Source organism: Molothrus ater, chromosome 10, assembly GCF_012460135.2.
Source record: "Molothrus ater isolate BHLD 08-10-18 breed brown headed cowbird chromosome 10, BPBGC_Mater_1.1, whole genome shotgun sequence".
NCBI classification, from domain to species: Eukaryota; Metazoa; Chordata; class Aves; order Passeriformes; family Icteridae; genus Molothrus; species Molothrus ater.
Window position 1 is genome coordinate 17,760,490 of NC_050487.2, and position 24,096 is coordinate 17,784,585.

Here is a 24,096-nt window from a genome sequence, read left to right on the forward strand (position 1 = left end):
GAGCAGAACTTTAATCTCCCATCCAACTTCTATGGCTACCAGTACTCAGGCTGGCTGCTTTACAGGGAGCCCAAGTGTCTCATACATAGGGTGTGCCTGCAGGACAGCTTTGATCCTGGCATGGATAGACTTTGGATGGAGACCAGCATCAGGGCTGTGCTTCTGGCCTAGGTTTGAAAACATTAAAATTTCATGAACCATTACTGCCTTCATCATATGTCACAGCTGGCTCCAAAAGCTGCAGGAAGGGCTGCTCTGGCAAGATTTCAGCCAAATCAGCACTAAAAGTCATCCAGTCACAGCTTTGGTTCTGACCTAACACCCAAACAGGTTGCACTGGAAAAGCTGAATCTGAGCAACTCTGCAGATCAGAGGTTTACAATTCAGACTAATATTTGTCCATCCTTAAATATAACTTACCAAATGTGTCCTGCTTTTCTTCTGGTAGTAGAAGAAAGCAAAATCTGGCACAGCCATTCCCTGGGGATCTGCGATGGAGAGCTACCAGAACTTTATTCTGAGTTACTGGTCTCTTTTGATCTTTTTGGTCAGTTTGTTTAAGTGGAGGAAATCCTTTTTCAAGCTCAGGATTTTTGCTGTGGTGTAAAGGGAGTTTGGTAATTGCTGCTCCTTCACCTCCACAGCAGGTCAGTCCTCTCCTCACCTGCCCAACTATGGCTCTCATTTCACTGGCATATCCAGTGCTTCAAAATAAAAACAAAGCCAGGCACACACTACAGTTACACACCAGAAGAGCCTCCCTTGCCTTTTGTGAAGGAATTAGAAGAGCAGTAGAACTGTGATTTTATGTTTTATTTTATTCCAGGCTTTTAAGAAAGAAGCTCAAGACTGTAGATGAAAAATCCTGTAGACACATTGTAGTGACAATGCCCATGTCCTCCTTTTCAGACACGTACAACGATTCCTGCAGCACAGCCTCAGTAGAGTCAGACACGAAGGAAAGTGAGGTGGCCAAAAGCTTCCCAGCAGAACAGAGGGCTGGCAGCTGAACAGCAGGACCAGCCTTCCTCAGGACCCATCCACCTGTCTTTATCTTGGGTGGACACTGGATCAAAGTTGCCTTTCTCACAAGCTCTGAGGTTCATAATTCACTAAAATTTTATCAACATGAACAGATGAGAACTGTGCTGTCCACCTGGCAAGCTGGGAAAAACAAACTTGAAAGGAGCATTAAACATCCACAAAACATCAAACCTACCTTCAGTATTAGAGGCGAAAAATGCTTCTTGCATTGATTATCAAACTGTTTCAGAAGATGTGGCCTAAATTAGGTCAACAGCAGAGCTGAAGAGTCTCTATGCACGCACCTTTTGGCAACTTTGCTTGAGCACCACATCACTGCAGAGGGGCACGTGGTGGTTACGAGTCCTTGCTCCACCCTGGGGTCACCTGGAGGTTTTTCCATTTGCTTGCCTCTGGCTGTGCCTTCCCTGTCCTCCTTAATTCCAGCTGATACATCATCACAAATGTGCCCTTTTTGCTGTCAGTCAACACCAAAAACACCCCACTTGAGGGTGGCTGTGGAAAGGAGACTTCTGGCTGGGACATCAGAGAGGCTCCGTGCAGCAGTGCCATGGCCCTGGAAGGCCCTGCTGCACACAGCATTCCACACCTGGCATGGTGCAGGGCTAAGCAGGGAAGTAAAGACATGTAACAGCTACTGTGACAAAGAACACTCTGAACTCTTTTTACAGTCCAAGTCATTCCTCTGCCCCCTCTACAGTCTCTGGTTGCTGGATCACAACCTTTTGCATTTGGTGCCGAGAATTCAGTTGAATGCCATTTACTGTCACATGTTTGAGTAGACTGCATGCTTTCCTTGTGTGCTGGGCTATGAGTAGATACATTTCACCCCCCATTTGGAATATCCTTAAGCATTGCAAATAGGCAGTGAGCATTAGATGCTCCAATGAGTGGATAAAATGTTTGTTGTTAAATACTTCTTTCCAGGACGTTTGATGAAAGGACTGTACCAAATCTCTGCCACATAAGGATGTAATGTATAATATAAAGTGATTACAGATGTTTTGATTCCTATAGAAGCCATTAGCTCATTTAGAGCAGCTGTTAAGGCATGAAGGCATTTTGATGGTAATTGTGTCTTAGGTCCCACAAAAGCTGCTAGTACTGATAAATACTGCTAGTAAAGATAAATAGCTAAACTAGCTATTTAAACTAGCTGCTAGTAAAGATAAATATTGACTAAGAGCTGCAAACAGGCAAAGATTAGTCTGGTAAAAATGAGCCCAGAAGAAGCTCAGGAGTGAGTGGCTTTCACTCTTAGGCATGTTTTGTTTAACCCTCAGACTAGTGGTGCTTTATGTAAATAAAAAAGGGCACTAAAAGCACTAGAAATGGAGATGAAGCAAACCAAAACCCACTCTTTACTAAGTGAGCCTCTGAGCAAAGCAGTAGGTGTGTGTGTCATTTCTGCTCTCACCTTCACAGGGGCTCGAATGTTTTCCTTTGTGTCTCAGTGGAGGATGGTGTTGCAAGTACCTTAGTATGGGAGTCAGGATAGCTGTGGAGCAGGCAGATAGTCCTGTTTGAGAAAAAGCCTTGGAGCAGGTAAAGGGTTAGTCAGATTTTTTTTTTTTGCCTGTGAAGACTTACTGCTTGATTATAAGTTGCAATGTGGCGATTGATTCCCATGGCTCTTCTAACCCTCCAATATCTAAACTCTGTGATTTTTGACATTTTCTGTTCAGGACTAAAGGACCTTTCTGGAAGCTATTTTTGTTCTACAGAGGCAGGAGCTTGCCTGTTTGTGTTGGTCATTTACCTCAAAAGTAACATGTAGGCTCTCAGGAACATGAATCCTCTTGGTCTACTGTGGTTATCAGCATTTTGCAGGAAGAATTGATCTCTTTCAGTCCCCTAAGGAAATATGCAGCGACATTTTCTTATAGTGCAATTACTTTATCCTCTCCCTAAAATGAGTTAATTCTGGTTTCTCTATTACTTTCAGTAATTTTGCACAGGAACAGTGCTGCTGTCTACCCCTGCCCTAAGCATAGGAGAGGGAAGGGCTAGGGAGCTTTGATTGCACATTAGAGAGTATAGTGACCTTTTGTGTGTGGGAGAGAGAGATAGGGAAGGGTTACCCTGAGTGTATGAAACTGCCAAATTGAAGATTTGTGACATTGCTGATGGATGGAAAGACAAAAGAGCAACCTTCTGGCTTTGCTGAGACAAAATGGGGTTTGATGACTTTTTGAGTTTTTTTAAATAGTATGCAGGGCAGTCTTTAATTAGTGTATTTCTGTCAAGCAAAGAGATAATTAAGGGAATGACTCTCCATGTACAGTCTAGAAGATGATTTGGTAAAGTCCAGCAAGACTAATGTGTGTTAGGGTATGCTTATTCTGTCTGTAGGTCTTTGACACCATCCTACTCAGGTAGATGGACCTAAAAATCATAGTTTGCAAATAAGGATTCCATTTCAGTGTTGTTTGGAGATGCTCTAGTGACCATTTAGAAGTCATTTAAAGGTAATGGTTGTGACTAAGATTTGGCTGTAGAAGACACCAGATCCCAGGTAAATCTGTGCTGCAGCAGCCCTTGCTGCTGGCCCCGTGCCTGGCTCTGTTCCTGGGCCTGGGCTGGCCACACCTGCCCTCCAGGCTGAGGGTTTGCCTGGGCTCTCTTCTCTTTGCTCTGCTGCTCTTCTGTGAAACTTCAGAAACTTCACATCCTCAAAATTGCCCTCAAAAGTGCCCACTCAGGTGTGGGTGGGCTGCAGAGTCCTTCCCTGGCACCAATGGCGAACAGAGACAGGCAGTTGCACGACACACAAGTCTTGCTTTTAGTAAACCAGACTAAAACAGAATCAGGCCTGATCCTCTCCTCTCACCTGGAACCCCACCAGGTGGAGAACCAGACCAGTGCTCGTTGTCTTGAACACGAACAGCTGCAGCCAAACCACTTCTGAGCTCTGGCTTTCCTTGCCAGCAACAGCAAAGCTCTGTGTGTGTCATGTTCTGGTCGTGTGTGTGATGAGAAGCCATTTTATTATCTATGATTTTCTTAGAGTCTTGATATTTCAAACAGGATTGGGTATGAGAAAGGCCATGTGATTCCTTTCCAAAAATACTCAAAAACTTCAAATATATATATATATATGTGATTAGAGATATATAAGAATAATAAGAAAAAAAGATCCAAAATGTGTATTTCTTCTTGCAGCTGGACTGAAATAGCTGCTAAGATTTCCTCTCCCCAGCTGAGAATTGGTACAGTTTGTTTTCTTACATGATTTCCATGGTGTTGATAATGATGTATTTGTATATTGTGACTGATGAGAGATAATCAGACAGGGAAGGAGCACAGAATTACCTGTCCTTTTTTCCAGTCAATACAGAATGTATGAATTTATTACAAGAAAAAAAAAAGTGGGCAAATGAACTTCCTGTAATTAGGCCATTCTGACCTGTGTAGAACCACACTTTGTTTGAAATTTATAAAAATTATAACTAGTACAAAACCTTGTGGTTGATGTCTCTATATGAAGCAACAAGTAAAATGACATTTTTTTCTATTTGAAATTCATGAATACTCTGATAATGGGCCTTTATCAGTAAAGGCCCATTATCAGAGCTGAAAAAATTGACATATTTGTACAATATAAGAGTAATTTGTCCAACACATGTATCAAAAGGCAGAGCAGGGTTTTTTCCATTACCCATCTCCCTTAGTTGTGTTCTGAATCACTGGGAACCTGTGAAAAGGTTCACACAGACAGAGAGTCATAGATGACTTTATAATAGTTACTCCTGAGATATCTGCATGCCTTTGCCTACCAGTGTTCATTAGGGAGTGCTAATTGATCCAAATACAAACTGTGGATCATGTAGAAAGGCAAGCAGGTGAAAATAAGAATGTGGAAACACAGTGCAAATAGAGCAAGATAAACTGGACCTGATTTCATGCAGCATCCAGATTTCTGGGGGCAAACTTCACCTCACCTGACTCTTCAAGTCCTTGGTGTCACCATGTTCCTGCAGCTGATATTGGCATGAGGAAAAGAAGAATGAGGAGCAGCCAGATGCCAGCGCGGGGGCTGCTTTGTTCCCTGCCCAAGCAGGGCCCTGGCAGATGCCCAGGGCAGGGGATGCCAGGGCAGGAGGGAGTGAGGCTCCCCTGCTGCACATCCCGGCCCTGCAGCCAGCACTGCCTGCACGGCTCCTGCCCCGGCCCGCGGAGCTGGGCAGGAGCCCTCGGTGTGGCACTCATGCACACCTGCTCACACCCTCACACACCCTCACACACCTGCTCACACTCGCACACACCCTCACACACCTGCTCACACACCTGCTCACACTCGCACACACCCTCACACACCTGCTCACACACCTGCTCACACACCTGCTCACACTCGCACACACCCTCACACACCTGCTCACACACCTGCTCACACTCTCGCACACCCTCACACACCTGCTCACACTCGCACACACCTGCTCACACTCGCACACCCATGCACACTCGCTCACACTCTCGCCCACTCACACTCTTGCACACTCACACTCATGCACACTCACTCACACTCTCGCACACTCAAGCACACTCGCTCACACTCAAGCACACTCGCTCACACTCTTGCACACCCACTCACACTCGCTCACACTCTTGCACACCCGCGCACACTCTCGCACACTCGCTCACACCCATGCACACCCGCTCACACTCATGCACACTCGCTCACACCCATGCACACCTGCTCACAGTCACGCACACCCATGCACACTCACTCGCACTCTTTCACACCCGCTCACACCCATGCACACTTGCTCGCACTCATGCACACTCACTCACACTCTTGCACACCCGCGCACACACACTCACACCCGTGCACACTCACTCACACTCATGCACACCCGCTCACACTCTCGCACACTCACTCACACTCATGCACACCCGCTCACACTCTCGCACACTCACTCACACTCATGCACACCCGCTCACACTCATGCACACTCGCTCACACCCATGCACACCTGCTCACACTCTCGCACACTCGCTCACACTCACACCCGTGCACACACTTGCACACCCACCTTGGCTGGAGCAGCACGGGGCCAGGCAGCACAGGACGGTGCCCATAGGACAAGAGCCCGTCTGGGGCTTTGCTCAGCCCTGTATTACTTTTAGCAGGTGCTTTGTGCAGATGGTCACACCCCTCTCCCTTCTGTGCCTTAACATAAAAGATGGAGTTTGCCCTTAAATAAAGTCTTTTTCTAAAGAACACAGGGGAGGCACTGATTTACAGCTGTAACCCTCTGCTGGGGCACTCTGCACCAGGTTCTCACACAGGGAGGGAGATGCACGAAGCTTTCCCTGGCCTCGCAGAGCCCCAGCTCTCCTCCCAGTCAGCCCAGCAGTCATTTCTCTCTTCACTTTCTTTCCTAACCATCATTTATTTCCTTCTGCGCGAGTTTACAGGCGAGAGGCATCGGTCTCCCCCTCTCTCTCCACCTCCTTCCCAGCCATGTGACTGAGCACTCCCTGCAGCCAGTGAAACTTTTCAGTCCGCAGCAGAGCTGGGTTTGCTCTGCACCGGCTCCTGGGAGAAGCAGCGCCTCTCACAGCCGTGCTGGCCATGGGGAGGAGCGCACGGCAGCTCATCTCGCTGACCCTCGCCTGTGGTGAGTAACGGCATCATTTCTACCTGGAAAAAGGGACATTATGTCAGTCTGGTTTCCTTGCAGTCAGGACAGCACCCAACAGACTCAAAACTTTGGACAGTTTTGTTGCTAACACTAAGGGTGCTTTCAGTAAAGTCCCACTGCTAAGAAATAACCATACCTGCTGTTCATTGCAGCTGCTATACCCTCAGTTTGACACACTTAGTGTATCAACCTGTTTCGTTTTTAAGATACACTTAGTTTTTGATGTTTTCCTCTGTATTTTCCCTTGAACTCTTGTGGTGGCATAAACTCTGTGTGAAGGAGTCAGTTCCAAGCCTTGTCAGAAGCAGACTTTTTTGGCTTTGCTTTTCATAATTAAAAATAATTTCCAGACCTGCTGATCTAACTGAAAATCTTGAGTGAGATAAACAGGAAAGAAAAAAACTAAGGAAGCATTGCTCGAGTCATTAATTTATCTGCATTGCAAGATGCAGAGCAGGATCAGGAAAGCAGGAGTGAGGCAGGAGCTTGGAGAAGACAGGCTGGGGCTTCTCTCAATGACAAACCCCATCAGAGTCACCATCTGATCCTTAATGCTGCTCTGTGAAAATCTGGGGAGCCATACACATGAAGGACATTTCCCAGTCACTGCTCAACACCTGCAGGAGCACCAAATTTGCCTGGTGAAGAGGACAAAATGTGATTTAATCTGTGGAAGGGCCAAGGGTTTGAGCTTGCTGTTGGGTGTGTTTTGCCATCGGCACATGGGGATGACAGAAAGAACAGCCCTGTCCCCCTCCCAGTCCATGAGCAGGGAAAATGCCCAGGGACTTGACCACGAGCAGCTCCTGCTGTATCTCTCTGCTTTCCCATGCCTGCTTCATAGCCAAAGTCTGCTGAAATAGCCCCGAAACATACAGATGAAAGGGAGAGCAAGATCAGACTGAGTAGCAACACTAATAATTCAGTGGTCAGCAATCACTTTTGACCAGAAAGAACTTGTTTCCTCTGTTCTTTACCCGATTTTGATCTTTCCTTTAATAATTTGTTGTGATGTTTTATTAATGTCACAAAGTCAAGTCCTTCTATGCAGACAGGGAATGAAACATAATTAGTGGAGAACAACACTGTGGGACAGCTGAGCAGATGAGTGTGGTTAGATGAAAAGGGGATGAGTTTCTATCACACACCCCAGCACAGGCTGAGAAATAGCACAGCCAGGCCATGGCACTGAGCACTCAGCTTCCCACCATAACACCTGGGAGAACAGCAGTGATGTTCTTGTGACCAAAACTTGTCACCAAAGCACGAAAAAGGGATCTCCAGGCCCAGACTGGGAACAGTGAATTTCTGAGAACTGTGCTGGTCCGTTTCTGGGAGTTTTTTCTGGAGCATTGTAAGGAGGCTGTCAGGGCTCCCACACAGCCCTCAGCATCTGTTACACACAATTTTGGTGCTGAAGTGAGACAAGGGGACTGCAGCTGCTTGCTCTGGGAAGATTCACCCCAGGGCACTTGCATCCCTCAAACAAAATGTTGCTTGGATGAAGTTTTGAGTTGGCATTATAGGAGGGGGAAAAAAAGGAAACTACTGGGGGTGCAGAGCTGCCACTCCTCGTGTTTCTGTGGCCTGTTCTGTTCTGCTGGCAGAGCCACAAAAGGCTGTGCTGGGGGAGTTGTGCTCTCAGCTGCTTTCTGAGCTGTGCCAGGCTCCCAGAGAGGAACCTGGCCATGCCAGGGAGCCATGGAATCCTTCCCAGCCTCAGCTGGAGGGTAAGCCAGGGACTCCATGGGCCCATCTGCCCCTTCACCCAGCAGGGCCACCAAACCACCTCCAGCAGCCACCCAAACACAGCCAGTGCCAATGGGGGCAGCTGGAGAGTGATCCCTGCCCGTCCCTGGGGGCTGCTGTGGCCAAATGCCTTTTGGGAAGACCAAGCCAAAGGATTTAGCAGTGTGGCCATCATGCACTGGCAGAAACCCCAAAATTCTTGGAGGAACAGTCTGGTAGTCACCCAGTGAGCAAGAACCATGGGCCATTCCAAAGACATTGCTGGCTGCACCCCTCAGGTCACCCTGTCTTGCTGAATAATGAAAAGTAATTGGGTTGAAATGACCTTTTGAGGAGTTTTTTTTAAAAGCTATGGGTGGCATTCTAATGTCACTTCAATATTTCTTTCTACATCTGTGTAACCTGGTCAGTAATCAAAACCAATCTGTGAGCTGAAAACTAAGACCTACAGACAATTTAGGACTCGTGTAAATTTAAATATGGATTGTTTCACAGTCTTAGAGGGGAAGAAAGAGTGAAAATTGCAACTTCTTCTTTCTTGTTTTTATCATGCTGATACACTTGGATGCAGCTACCCATAAGTGGTGCATGGCAACTGCTCTGGCTTTCCCCTGGCCCACAGAAGGAGATCAGCCATCTGATATACAGCTCTGCATCAGCTGTGGCAAAGCATAGGGGAAAGAGAGAAAATGAACTAAAATATCACATGAATTATGCATTTTTGGGTTCATTTTGAGAAAAATCAGAATATTTTTGAGGTTTTTCAACTGTCTCAAGTTGCATTTTGATGGTAACACCTAAAGTGGCAGTCAGGTGTGTTCTGTAGAGCTCAGAGTGAAACCCAGGCAATTTTAGGAGTATGGAGTATTTACACCTGCATTTCTGCTCTTCTCCAGCATTGCCATTTTTAAGGGAAAATTGTGGTAAGGGTTAAGATCTGTGCCTCTGCTCTTGTTTCTTTGATTTTTATCTTGAATTTGATTCAAAACCCAGTAAGTTCTATTATTCTTACTTAGATTATATGTATCTGAAAATGGTTAGATTTTGTGAATTCAGTTATTATTGAAGACCTCTGTTCATGATGAGTGACAGTAAATAAGTGAAAAAATGGAAGAACTTGTGAGATTTCAGCCATTTTCACTCCAAATGTTCCTCTGGCATTAATGTATCCTGATACTCTAATCTCAGCAGCCTGCCTGCCATCAACTTTGACACCAATTCATGAGAAATTTTTTTGAAAGAACCAGTGTACAGTGAACTCAGACATGTTGAGGCATTCTCTGTGGAGCTGTACTGCTGGGAATATGAGCTATCTTGGACTTTTGGGTCCCTTCTGTCTCCAAATGGGAGAATTTATCTCTGTCCTCCCACTAATTTAGGCAGTAAAGCATTTAACTACCTGTACCTTCATGTACATCAAAGAATTCACAAACATCAGTGATTTATTTCTTTAACTCAGCCTTGTCTTTCCAGAGTCTTGTTGCACACTCACAAAGACTCAAGCAGAAGAGTTGTGACATTCAAATATTCTACAGTGTACTTTCCCACTTTTTGTTCACTTCTGTATTTACATTTAGGAGCCAGGTTTTTTTTTTTTTTTTTTCACTTCTGCAAGAGACACATTTCTGTAAATGTTATTAGGTGGAAGCATAATTTTGGTGCTCTAACTATTTCCTAATGTGGTCCAAATGCTCCTGGATGCTGCACCCTAATTTTTTTTTTTCATTTCTGAAAGCTCATCACTTAGAGGGGTGGTTTTTCTTTGGGTTCTTCCAGGAGGAAGAACTCCAGGGTTCAAGCTGACATTGCTACAACAAAATAAATACCTGGAATTTCCCTGTTCCCAGACTGGTTTCCCAGACTTGTGAATCACTGTAAGACCATGACACTGCCTCACTTCCTTCACACACACAGACACATCCCCACTCCCTACACTTTGTTGGTAAGAAACCAACCCCTCTGGCCTCTACACCCACTTCATCTTCCTTAGACCTCAATAATTTGCTTCCAGCAAATCCTGCTGAACTACCTCCTGCAGGGAATTCTTGTGCTGCCTGGGGATTGTGCAAGGTCTGCTTCCTCAGTGTGTGGAGAGCTGGGAGCCAGTTTGCTCCCCTAGAATGGGAATACTCAGAGGTGTGAAGCTTGGGGGATTGGTGTCTAGCTGTGGATAGTCCTACAGGGTGTCTGCCTTCACTCTCCTATCATGACTGGAGCCAAATGAAAGTGAAATTGTATCACACATTTGACAACAAAGCCAGCGCAGGTATGTTGTGGTTATCAACATAAAAGTGAAGTCCAAAGGTTTCTAGACTACTGACTTTAGTTTCTTTGCAGCATTTTCCTCCTGCTTTGCTGAAGTGGCCCTGGGGGTTGAACTGTCTCCAGAAACCACATCCTTCCACCAAATGGCTATTTCTGCTCAGCCACTTTCCCTTTATCATTCCTCGCCCCATCAAAGCACCACAGTTCATTTTGCCAGCACAGACCCTCTTCAAACAACACCCATGAGCCACAGAACGACCAAGCAGACAAGGGAGCAGCTGCAGGCAGCATCAGCTGCAGGCCAGCCCACGGCAGGAGCAGCAGCACCATCCCCAGCCCCTGCAGACAGCCCCAGCACGGCCGGCCAGGCTGCGGCCCCCGCCATGCCCTCACTTACAGCTGCAGCCAAGAACACAACCTCTGCCCCTGTGTCCTCCAGCAGGCATGGCATGGGACCACTTGTGACCACAGGAACTGCAGCAGTGGCCACCAACACCTCCCTGAAGCAGGAGACAGCGAGCACCCAGGGGACAGCTGCCACCACGGCCACCAGCACGCCGAGGGCCGGGCCCAGCACGCGGTCACGGAGACAAACAACAGCCATGGGTGATCCAACAGCCACGGCCGTGGCCAACACAACAGGCACCCATGCAGGGACACAGACAGCCCCCACGTCCCCTGCCAGCACAGTGAGACCCTCTCCCACCCCAGAGCCCTCTGCCATCCCCACAGGCACCTACGCTGTTTCTGATGGGAACGGGACCTGCGTCAAAGCCGTCATGGGCCTGCAGCTGATGGCCCGAAATACACAGCAGGTGAGGTGGTGCTGAGCTTTCAGTGACTTCATTAATTAGCAGGAGCTTTTTCTTCCCCTTTCCAAGCCATTTTCAGAATTAGCTTCTATGATCAAGATAAGGGGTTTGCTGCCAGTCTAAGGCCCCTCATGCCACAGCATCCCCGCTGCTGTACCCTCTCTGGCCTGTGTGATGATAATGCCAAGGGGATGTAAAGGTGCTCTCAGTGATATTTGTGTGGCAGCAATGCTGGGGCAGGGGATCAGCCTGCAAGGTTATTTGTGCTTCCCACAATGGAAGGTTAGTTAAAATCTGAACTGACTTCAGGTAAGAACTTGACATTGTGATTTGCAATGAAAGCAAGAAATTGCCAGTTCACAGCCTTGGATTAAGAGATGGGCTGTCCAGATGCTGATGTATGGACATTTTAGGACATTGGGAACTGCCAGGTCCTGAAGAGCTGCTCCTCTCTCCCAGAAGTGATCCACTGAGAATGATTCAGCAACAGATGCCATACAACCTGAAATGGCAATTGTGTCCCTAAGGCTTAAGGTTTTTTTGCCTCAATTAATACACCATATAGAGCTACAACCTCAGGCTCTGGAGTTCTTATGCCATCCCTGTTACACATACAAATACTCATGTTTGATGTCTGAATATTGCTAACTAGGAAGAGTGACTAATGTTGGTAAAGGTAATTTTCATCCCTTGTCCTGGCAGAAGCCAGGAAGGGAGCAGGATTCCCAACCTCACCATAGTGAGATGTTGATAATCATATAAGGTACTCCCTCTCTGTAAATTACCACTCATACTCACCTGACTCTGCCTGAATCATCAGTTCACTGAATGAACAGAAACCAAGTATTTTCTGCCAGCTTCATGCACTGGAACAGTTCAGTGATGTGTCAGACAACCACCAGTGCTGGTTCATAAGTGGTGAACAACCCTGGCAGGCAGCAGTTCGGCTGCCACCACCACTAGCCTGTTCATTCAGCCACACAGAGCCTGTCTGGGGGCATAAAAAGGGAAAATCTCTGCATGTTTTAAAGTTATTAAATCTCTGCATGTTTGCTTTCATTCATCAGCAGCCCTGCAATGTCTCTTTTCTTCACAGGAGCAGATGGAATATGTGACTGTCAACCCCAATATGACAAAGATATCTGGAAGCTGTGGGATGGTGCAGTCTGAGCTGAAATTAACTTTTAGTGGAGGATTTGTAAACATCACCTTTCTAAAGGTAATTGTTGCATTTAGAGGGAAGGAGTGTTTAGGACTGGAAAGCAAGAACAAAGCAAAGCTGCCTTTGATCCAGCTTGAGCTGTGGGAAAAGGCATTTTATCCATCTCTGTGCTTGTTTTCCATCTGTATATAAGGCATGGTTACTCCTGTTCTACCCAAAGGGCCAGAACCAGAGAACCATGCTTTAATTAATTCAGATTGGAAAATACCTCTGCAGGCTGCCTGTGCAATGTCGTGCTCACAGTACAACTGACTTCAGTGTTAGATCAGCTCTGTTTGAACTTTCCATGTGGAAGGGAAGGGTAAGCACAGTACTCTGCCATTCTCTGACAGAAAGTGCCAGAGAGTAATGTTAAAGCTGCTCATCAAGCAACACAAAGTCTAGGAATAGCCAAGCAAAATCCAAGTCTTTTTTTTACATAGGTAAAAGTCTCGTGGTAGGGGAGGTCAGATCTGCTGTTTGCATTGGAGTGGTGCAGAGGGAAGGGGTTGGGACTGGAGTCCCTGTGCAGGAACAAGGTGTGCTGGGAGCTCTGACTCTCACTGTCAAGTTGCTCTCAGGCATTTGTGTCCCCTAAAAGCCAGCTGGGGTTGTCAAATTCAAAGGAGAGCCCGTGCAGTTTTAAGCGCCCAGGAGCTATGACACATCCACAGCTGAAGGAGTCTAATTTCATCTAATTTCTGAGTGGAGAATTCCAAACAAGTGAACTGCCAACAACAAAATTGTAGATAAGTGGCCTTAAAATGCACCACACCAGGGAGACCCTATAAACACACAGAGAAACTTGGACAAGATGAGAGATCCTGCTTACACAGTGGGGAAACGGAGCTTTGTTTTTGACATTGTATCTATTAATTCCAAGTTCCCCACTGGGGCCACATCACATGCAGGTGTGGCTTTCACACAAGCTACCAAGAGTGCAGCAGCTTTTACAAGCACAGGAGATGATCCCTGAGAGCAGCCATCCTCTTGCTAAATCAGGGATTTGCACATTTTGGAAGGCAGCACTATTCACCTGAAAGCTGTAAGGGCTGAGTGATGATGCCAGCAGAGGTAAAACAGAACTAACACTGTGCATGAAGTCATTAATGGGCAGGGAGGAATGGGCAGGAACATGGCTGGATCCCATCAAACTCTGGCAAGTGTAATGAACATCAAGGCCATGTCCTGGAGCTCCACAGCAGCTGAGAGCTTCATCTGGCCATCACTGCTGATCTGTGTCCTTCAATTAATCAAGCTAAATTTCAGTCTTGCAGCCTGGTTCCAAGCTGCAAGTCTCAAATTAGAGACAATTAAGAAAAGTACAAATGGTTAATCAGTCATTTTCATAAAAAGCCCAAGAGGGAACAGGAAATTATACCCACATGTGTCATTAATTCTTGAACGGAGAAAATATTTTGATTAGTAGTCATCTTTATTTTAGCTTACGGCTAAAAGTTTTCTAAGAGCTACAGAGGAAAAGTAAGGTAAAAAATGAAGGAGCTCTTTCAAAACAAGGGATCAGTTCAGACTCTGAGTGTTTGCTTTAAATGTGTGCTTCCTGCAACAAGAGGAGCATTTTTGGTGTTACAAGAATCCTTAGGGAAAGGCTGGGGATTCAAGTACCCACGAAAGCCCCCAGGTTGCAGCAGTGCTAAGGAGAGTGATGTGAACCTTTAGGAGGTCCTTGACCTGCCTTGCCCTGAAAAAGGTGGTTTTTGGCACAGCATTAGACAATGCACCCTCCACTTAAAGATAAGCCTCAAGAGCATAGCAGGGCTCAGCTTGGACTGCTTTGAAATTCAAGTTAATAAGAAAACAGTGTGCTGCTGGCTTTTTGTGTTTGGTCCCCACAGCCTCTCCCAGTGCTTTGAAGCAGGAGTGCTCCAGCAGTGGCACTTGTGGCTGTCCCTGTGGGAGAGGAGCTGGCTCAGGCCCCAGGGCTGGGGTGGCAGAGGAGAGGGGCTGGTTCATTGCTCACCACTCCAGTGGCCTCCGTGAAAGGGCTTGAAAAAGGGAAGTTGTGTAACCAACCCACAAGATGTGAAGTAGGAGCAGGTGTTTTCCCCAAGCAAAGTTTTTAACCGTGGCCAAACAGAACTGCCATCCAAAAATGGTCATATTTATGTCTTTAAGTTGGAATGATGCTGAGAACCTCTCCTCTGGTGCATTTCTTTCTTCAATTTTCCCGCTCCATCCTACACGTGCACAGGAGACATTCAGGTAATTTATCTACCAGCTGCACTCATGAATCCCTGTGTGCCCACAGCAGGAATTAAACAGGGTAGCAGGGCTGCTGCATGAGGCATCACATTTTACTGCAACATTGCTACCAGGGAGAAGCTCCCAGGGCTGGCTCTTTCCCTGTGGCACCCCAGGGGAGAGCAGTGTCCAGGCTGCACCAGGGTTTCAGGGCACACGTGAGCAGGACACCTGGCTGGAAATTCTGTTCTGTGCTGTTGTGCCAGGTGCTTTCCATGTCAGCAATCTTCCTACTATTGGTTATCACAAGTATCTGAGGAGTGCCCAGCTTGAGCAGTTTGTGTAAAATGACACCTGTATGGCCCCGTTTCATTGAACTGGTGATGCAGCTGAGATTTGGAAAAGAAAAAAAAATCCAAGAGAGTTGGTTCTTGGGTCTCAAAGGTGGTGCTTTACAAAGTGTTCCTTTGGGAAATTCCTTATGACCATTTTGTGGAGGTAAGCTGTGTTTCTTTCCCCTGCAAGTATGAGCATGTATTATGAATAAAGATACATCTTCTTTTGCAGCAAGCTCCAAGTTACTCTGTCACTAAAATTGAGAGCAGAATACAGTTATCTTCTGAAGGTCAGTGATTTTAACCTGTCTTAATTTCATATCAAACTGTTCTGGGTGTGGGATAAGCTTTCAGATCTTTAAAACACTGGATGTTGCAAATACGTGTTTTATCAAGCTTTCAATGTGTCATTCACCTAAATCTTGTGGTATAAAATGGAAGAGAAGGGGCCTGGCTGCACTAACATCACTATTACTACATTTTCTTTTTGATCTCAAAAGCTTTCCCTGCCCCACTCTTTCAGAATAGAGATTACTTCAAACCTTGCCTGCTTCTGTGAGGTTCTAACCCCCTCCTGCCGACTCAATTTCTTAAAATGTGATTTGAAGAAGCATCTGAAATTTTAGCCAATTTTTCAGACCTAAGCTCAACTGAGTTGTCCATTGATAGTTAAAGCACTCATTTAAACATGTAAGAAGAATAAGTGATAGTTTATGGAGAAAATGTCCGTGCTTTATTCACCTCTGGGATCATTTTACCTCAGGAAGGTGTTGGTTCCAATGGAGTCAGTGTGGATTCTCATCTGTCTCTCTCTGGCCTCCAGGTATGCTTTACTATGCAGCCCTAAATGAGAAGCTGTTCACAACAAAGCTGGGGAATTCCTTTAAGTGTGCCAGCAGGCAAACCTTCCCCTTGGAGAACAATTTCCAGATCCTCTTTGTTCATATGCAGCTGCAGGCCTTTGACATTGTGGGTGACCAGTTTGGAAAAGGTGAGTAGAAGGATACTTTTCCACCCTTCCCAGATCTACAGCACTCTGGTGGCCTGATGGATGTAATCTGCTAAATTATACCCATACACATCCCACTGCTGTTTTCTCAACCTTTTCTGAGTCCTTTCCAACACAGTGCTAATACCTATGGAGGATGGAAAAATATCTTTCCCCCCTGCATTCAGTACCTTCTGTTTCACCTTCTCATTAAAAATGTTCAGCTCTACAGCCACAATTTTCTTCTTCATCCATTCTCTCCTGGAACACGCAGAGGTGTGTTCACCCACTGCACCCAAACCCCAACGTGCAAAGTTCATTTCCAGGTCACTGTTCTCAATATAGCCAGATTTCAGATTTTAGCTATTCTAAAAGGCTCCTGATACTCACTCAACTGCAGCAGCAAAACTGCCAGCTAATAAGGGATATTTGTGAATGCAGGATGGTATTTTCAGAGCAGCTATGTCTAGACATGATGAAATGTGCTCCTGAGGAGGAGCACAACTGGCCCACTCCCAGCTTCAGAATTAAACATGATGCTCATCTCTTCAGTTTGTCTTTTCTTGGAGAAGTGCCACAAAGAGGCAATCAGGTATCGCAGTAAAAGACAAAGACCAGAGAGGGGGACTCAGTGGGACCTTGTGATCTCTTTCAAGTTGTCCATTTTCTCATTTCTGTGGCTTCCTCTCAGGGCATTTCCATACAAGGACTCAGGTGCACAGAGGGGCTGACCAGCTCTCCAGCCCTTCAGATGCAGGAATAAGACATTTTCTCTTCTGCCACTTGTCTTTCTGTGTGCTTACAAAATACTGCCCCTGTATTCTTTTTACTTTAGATCTGTCTTTTGACTGTTTGGCTCTGTTTGACCAATTCTTCTCCTGTTAGGTCACCATTTTGGTTACCTTTTCCATTCTAACAGGGATATAATGGGAAACAACATTTGGGGCTTTTTAAAGACATAGTCTTTCTCCACACTGAGAATCCCATCTGTACTCTCATTCTGTGGAGAATTTTTTCATGCAATAACAATGAGCTGGAAGAATTCATGGGATCCCATCTGGTCCCTGCATTCCCATTCAAATGTGTACAATGAATGATATTACTGATGGGACTAGGTATGGCCTCACCTCTAGGAGAGGCTCAGCTGAGAAAGATGCTCTCTGTTCCTCCTTCTCTCTCTCCAAGTCAGACCAATCTCTGCTAGTCAATGCCATGTAAAAATTTAAATTAGTTTTTCTTTTAATCAGAGAGCTGAGAAAGCAGCTCCCACCTCTGAAATAATTCCCCTGTGGCTATAAAACAGTCATGAAACGGTGGTGTATTGGCTGCATGTGCAGATTCTGAAAAAGAAAATCCCCAGTGAAGGAATGACTAAACACATCATCAACCTCATCCCCTCAGGTGTCTCAGGACTGATAGTTTCACTTCTGTTGCTCCTGATTTGCTTATCTTTAAATGGGGAAGAAAAAGAAAACATTAATGGTCACTGGTTTCAAGTTCCTTACAATTTTGTACAGATTACAGCACTGTTATATCAATAGCTTGATCTGTTTGAGTCTAGAAATCTGTAAAAGAGCCTTCTGTACTTCATTGTATCAGAAACAGTTTCTAGAGTTCATAGAGTTCATTCCTTCATCCCCAATGTTTCATCAAAGCAAAATGGCCAATTCAAACATCTTTGGTTTTTGCAACACTTAGATGCAAATACTTTTCAGCTCATTTAACAGCAGGTTACATTAACCAGACAAAGCTTTTAAAAGGCAATGTCTAATGGAATGCTCATGCCGCTGGCTTTGTGGCATTGCATCACCATCTGGATTAGAGCAGAAGAGGGTCAGACTTTGGGAAGAGCCATGTGGAGGCTCTGGAGCTGTGACATGATGTCATGGACTCCACATGTTCCATGGGCTCATTGCCCACTGACAGTATAAAATTCCCCTGGGGGAAAAGCCCAAGCCAAGCTACAACCTGTGCCAGCACAATCATGGAATAAGAGCTGAGGTTGTGATCTCAGAGTGCTGTCAATCCTGCCTCAGAACAGCCCCAGGGAGTGAGGGGGCACAGGGTGTTGGATGTATCCTGGCTATAAACTGGATTTGCTGCTGAGCTGGGATCCACTGTGGGGTTTAGCTGTGGGGTTTAGCTGACCACACTGCCCTGCTGAGAGAACGGTTTGCTCTGCAGCTGCCACTCAGAGCAGCATGACAGAGGTCTGTCTTTCCTTGGAGCATGAGGAAGATCATTCCTGTAGAGCCGGTGGGAGATGTAGGTCTGATCCAATTCTGGGATAACACATTAGTGGCCATTCCCAGACACTGCCTTCACTCCCAGGACTACACTTGTATTTTGAATTTGAGGCTGATCCTGCCATTGTTACTGGGTAAATTTTCCATTTCTCTCAGTGGCCCACATGGTGCAGTCTGTCCATAGGAAAGCTGCCAATTTACTTCAGTCTAGAAGTTCACTTTAAAGTAATAAGTTTCTGTTTAATCAGGGGATGATTTGAGTATTCATTTGGGTAGGAACTGGCTGAGAAAGTCAGAATTTGCCCTCTCTGTAGCTAAGAGGTATGTTTGGAGTGATATCTTTGTATGGTCCTTCAGAAATATGATTTGTGTATGATATCATCATATCTACAACAAAATTGCAAAGGTACTGCTAAAGCAACTCCCTGGACTATGTCCAAGGCTTCTGCCTTCCTAATCTCTGAATGTTCTGAGTTAGCCACCATCATCTACAAATACTCTGAATTAAACAGAGAGAATAATTAGAATTTGATTTTTCTTAGAAAACACTGACTTAACAAGGATCCCTACTGCACTAGTGATGTGCTGGACTATGGGCTTCTGTCTCTGGCCTGATCCTCTTCACTGGGAAGAAGCAATCAGATGTCACACAGGAGCAGTTTTTGACCATGCAGGATGTCTTGCCCTTTATTTTCAGGCTGGCACTTTGTATTGTGATGCTCCCATCTGCTTTTGGGAAGAAAGCCCCTGCTGTGTGTGTGCTGAGTGGTGAAACAATTCCTGCAGATGTGAGGGAGAAGAGCCACTCTCCAGGGAAGCACAGAGCTACTGCAGAAGGGGCAAGGATGGTTTTCTTGAGATAAGTCTCACCACAGATAAAAAGTGTAGTAAATATAGTATAATAAGTATAGTATTTATACTATATAGTAAGTATATAGGAAAAAGAAAGAAAAAACAAAGCAAGGTTTTGAGAACTTCTGGCTTGTATTTGCCAACTTTACTGGAATACAGATGTACAGTTTAGGAGTATGGTGTTCTGCTGTAACATTCTCTGATTTCCTTTTCCTTTCAGAAGAAGAATGTTTTCTTGATAGAAACGGCAAAGTAGCTCCCATTGCAGTGTGCCTGAGTATCCTGGGATTGTTTGTCATTGTGTTTGCCACCTTCCTGATCTCCAGGAGGAAGCCACAGAGAGGATATGAACGCATCTGAGGTGCCCTTGTGCTTCCAAGTGTGTGCAGCAAGCAGAGAAGTCACAGGAGTTTTGCTTCTGCCTGAAAATCTCCCTGCCCTGAAGCCACATTTTTAAGTGAGATGACACGTGTGTTTACAGCTAATGAATGTTTCTGGAAGGAGTTCTTTTAAGGTGGGAAGGAGAGAACTCACACCTTCTGCTTTAGGCTATTCTTAGCATCTAATTTAGATGTAGTCCAAAATGAGGAGCCTAAATTCTCTCTGTTGTTAACAAAGGAGGTCATTCAGATCACCTAAGCCAGATTCCTAAAAATAGCTTAAAGCAAGCAGTATCACAATCCCCCAGAAAATCCATCAGGTTTGTTAATGATGGTTAGATTTATCAAAAGATGTAAGTCTGACCTTCAGGTGAATAAACCAGAAGGTTTAGAATAAACCAGCTACAGACAACCCTGCTGAGCGAGAGCTCACTGAAAGCTTTTTTCAGAACACAGTGAGTGCCAAAATCTCAGGGGAATTGTCAGTGTGACTCCACTCACAAGCCAGTTCTCCAGTCCTACACACAGTTACACTTCCTAAACTCCTGGGGTTCTCCCACTAAGCCCTTTGCAAAGACGGAGTGGTAATTGTGACTCTTACCCTGGAGCTGAATATGTTCCTGGTCTTGTGAGAGCTCAGGAATCCCCATGTGCTGTTCAGACATGGATCTGTCACAGTGAGCACACTGAGCCCAGGAAATGTCCTCTGCTGGGGCAACAGGGTGGTCCCTTAATCCAGGAAGATGCCACTCACTGGAAATGCCTGGGATTAAGTGGCCACCACTGGAGCACCTGCATGAGGTCCATGAGAAATAGAAATCCACTGATGCTGTATGGTCAGGGTTTCAGTGGGAAATAAAAGCTTGCACAGGCCTTGGACAAATCTGCCCAAAAGTGAGTATTCTCCAGTGTGCTCACAGCTGAGCAGCTGGATTTTCATATGGAAATAATCTGGAGTTGCTTTAAAGCACACTGATACACTCTGTAGTCTATTTCCTGCTGAACCAATGATGAAGGCATGAGAATAGTAATTGCTTTTGAGATTTAAGTCCAGCTCATGTTCTTTGTTGTAAGAAGGAAAAGTTCCTTGTCACAAAAGATTTACATGTGCAGAAATGTGCATATACACACACAGACACGTGTGCACATGCCACACAATCTGCTCACTGAAGCAAATGACATCAAGATGATAAGAAATTATGTATAAAAGCATTTGCAAAAGAGAAAATAATATTCAATAAGAGCACACTTCCTCCAAGGAGTTAGGCTAATGGCTTAAATTTTACTAATAAAAGTTTGGCCTGGAAAAGGACTGTGGAATGGCACTCATTAAACAAAAGAAAGATGAAGTCATAGGCAAAAATGCCTTGACAGTTTAATCTGTATCTAAACACAAAGGAAATGCTGGGAGTTAATTTAATTTCTATGAATAATGGCCCAAATCCTCTGCAGTTTTTAATGGTGATGAAACCTCACTGGATTTTCACTGGATAAAATTGATGGTTATGAATATCAGATATTCCCTTAAGTATTTTAAAAATAGTTTTGATATTTTACTAGTATTTCACCATTGCAGTTTACTTATTTAAATGAAGAAAGAAAAGAAATTCTTCCATTCTATGAATTAATTAGAGATGTTGGTCTGTGTGAAGCAGGAAACATGGCCATAATGCTCTATAATCAGTATAATATGTAGCTGGAAGTAATTATCATTCTCTAGAAATGTTCCCTTTGAGTCTGAATGAACCAATAAATAAGAAAGATAAAGACAATTTCGAAGCTCTTTTACGCTTGGAGAAACATCAGAACCAGCTGTGAGCACAGGAACAGCTGAATACATTTATAACGTAAAACAGCACAAGAAATAGGACACCAAACTTTCAAGCCTTGAATACAGACACCATGATTTGGACTGTATTCAGTTGAATACTCAAATTAAAATGTAAGTATTTCAATTATTCTTTTGCAAAAGGGCTCCAGCATTGTTCATAATGCTTAATGAGCTTTATTGAGCTCATTTTCCCTTCCTCCTTCCCCCCTTAGCAGACAAGCAGCCACTGGACTCAGACCTTGGGCCTAATAAGATCCCTCTAATTCTCAGGGTTACTTAATACTATGAATCTGTTGCTTAGAAAGCAGATTTTTATACTCAAAGCATTCACCTTTTTTAAAAAAATGAGACGTCTGTGAGGAAAGGTAAATGAAAAGAGCTTCCATTTGAAAATGAGCCTGTGCCTGCAGTGGGGATGTCACTGTCCCAGTCTGCTACATGTGGCCATTTTAACAAAAGCTGCCTAAAAAGCTCAGCACATGGTCTGGCCCTAAGCTGTTCTGCACAGGGATCAGATATCTTTCCCTTGTCAAAGCTGAGTCCCATTTCACCTGTTCTTTGATTGCTGGACTGTGTGATCTATGTTACTTCTACTGACATGGATATAGCATTTGCTTGTTCTGTTCTGAAAATTTGCTTTATGTTAATAGTCAGTCTTTAATAAAAGTCTGATGTCAGCATGAGGACAGAAAAGAGTTACTAATGACTGCTAATTCTGTGGTTAATATTGTGACACCTGCCATTTTTACTAGTGATGCACAAATAATATTTTCCCCCATAGTTTTTTTTTTCTTTCTTCAGTGAATCAATGTGTTGGTATTGAACAATGTTTGGATTCAGATTTATCTTATTTGTTCTTATGCTTTTTCTTGCTATTTTTTGAAGCTGCATTCTGCCATTTGTACATGAATGATACTCTGGGCTTGCCTCTAAGTGGCACCGGTGAAGTGCACGTGATGCAAACCAATGAAACGATTGGATGCTCCCAGGAAATGCTGCCAACATGCAGCAAAATTAATCCAATGGAGTTAGTGCTTTACAGCAGTAACTATCCATTGGAGAAATCCTTACTGCATCAGGAGATCCCAGCCTTGAAGTGCTGCCTTTCTCTCAGCTGTGGCCCAGCCTGCATCCCATCACGTCCATCCCTGATCCCAAAACCCAACCAGCGTGCAGCAGGGATGTGTCAGCATAGCAGGGAGTGTTGCCTCTCCAGATTTAATGCTGAATTAGAATCAGACAGCCCAGCTGCTCCCTGAGCTGCTATGTGCAGCTCTAAAAGCTGATGCCCATGTTTATTTTCTGCCAGAATATAGGAATATATTTAGCTGGCACTTTTTTACCTAATGGAGTAGCTTTGAGGTGTCCCTCCTACTGGGAAGACTCTATAGGGGTAATTCCTCTTGGTTTGCCAGACTTGCTCTTTTAAACATCTTGTCTGGGAAGTATCTTGAGCAAAAAGTCCCTAAAAGAACACCATACAAGAGGAGGACATTTGGTAAACTGCTTACACACTAGGGTGGGCCATAATGGCCCTGCTGTGGGGCAGCAGGGTAGTTTTGGCTGTGGGAGGAGACAAAGCTGCAGCTGGGTCCCAGAGTGACTCAGCAGCCCCAGCCCACTTCTTCCTCAGCTACAGGCTCAGACCAACCCAGCCCTGAACCAGAAGGTGCTGATCAGGGTGATGTGATGAACTGATCATGTGGTGCATTGATGATACGTCCACCAGGGAAGCAAAGCTTAACTTCTGTGCAAGTGTGTGCTGCTCAGGAGGCCATGGGGCCATCCCAGGACTGAGGTGAGCACATCCCCACATCCTGATGGCTCCCATGCTCTGCTGCAGCTCCCATGCCAGACCATCCCCTGCGGTCTCTGCACACCCAAGACAAAATGAGGGTCTTGGGTGTGCAGAGAATCTCAGAAACACAATGATGTCACACATAGATAAGTCACTGAGGAGTTTAAAAAGCAGGGTTTAATTTCTTTCAGCTCTTTCTGTTCTCTGATGGACAAGCACAAATTAAGAAACAGCTGTTAATTCAGTTGAAAGAGGAAGGGAGATTAGATTGGCATCTTGAGTATGTGAACATGGCTTGTCTGATCACTGCTAGCTCGCTATAATGTATGGCTGCTAAAAATAACTTGCTATGAGAAGTAAGATATGCTCTTTATTTTTCTGTTATTGGTGTTTCTGTAATAAAGGCTGTATTTAATCATTAGGTGTGCAATGATTTTATCTCTGAAATGTCTGAGTCTCACATATTGTGCTCTTCATGAAGCAAAGGTTCTTAGACGGACTGCAGGAAAACAGAAGACATGGTAAAGATGGGGGTGAAAAAACAATTTGCTGCCAGCAGCTGATTGAGGAACTTGGCTGTGGGAGAAGTGCCAGTGAGGGCAGCACAGAGGCTGTAAATTCCCTCAGGGATAAAATACCAGGATTATGCTTCACTTCATTTCTGGTGCCAGTGCACATCCCTACACGATGGATAATTTAATGTCACAAGGTGAAAACTTTGCAAGCCCCTTTATTTGTCCTTCAGAAG

General features: G+C 45.0%; 2 protein-coding genes across 6 annotated transcripts in view; both read left to right on the plus strand.

Annotated features, from left to right (window-relative positions):
* MCF2L2 (MCF.2 cell line derived transforming sequence-like 2) overlaps positions 1-4,504 on the plus strand; it is a 154,359-nt gene extending 149,855 nt beyond the window's left edge. For all 5 annotated transcript variants that reach the window (XM_036388655.2, XM_036388658.2, XM_036388656.2 and 2 more), the window contains one exon: positions 910-4,504. In XM_036388655.2, coding sequence (XP_036244548.1) covers positions 910-1,010 — 101 coding nt within the window. In that variant the 3' untranslated portion in view covers positions 1,011-4,504. The remainder of the gene's footprint in view (positions 1-909) is intronic.
* A 1,691-nt stretch (positions 4,505-6,195) lies between these two features.
* LAMP3 (lysosomal associated membrane protein 3) lies at positions 6,196-23,769 on the plus strand. The gene is made up of 6 exons (XM_036388720.2): positions 6,196-6,665; positions 10,776-11,518; positions 12,612-12,734; positions 15,486-15,543; positions 16,077-16,244; positions 19,560-23,769. The coding sequence occupies exons 1-6, from the start codon at positions 6,620-6,622 to the stop codon at positions 19,697-19,699; spliced, it is 1,278 nt and encodes a 425-aa protein (XP_036244613.1). The 5' UTR covers positions 6,196-6,619; the 3' UTR covers positions 19,700-23,769.
* Positions 23,770-24,096: the final 327 nt, after the last annotated feature.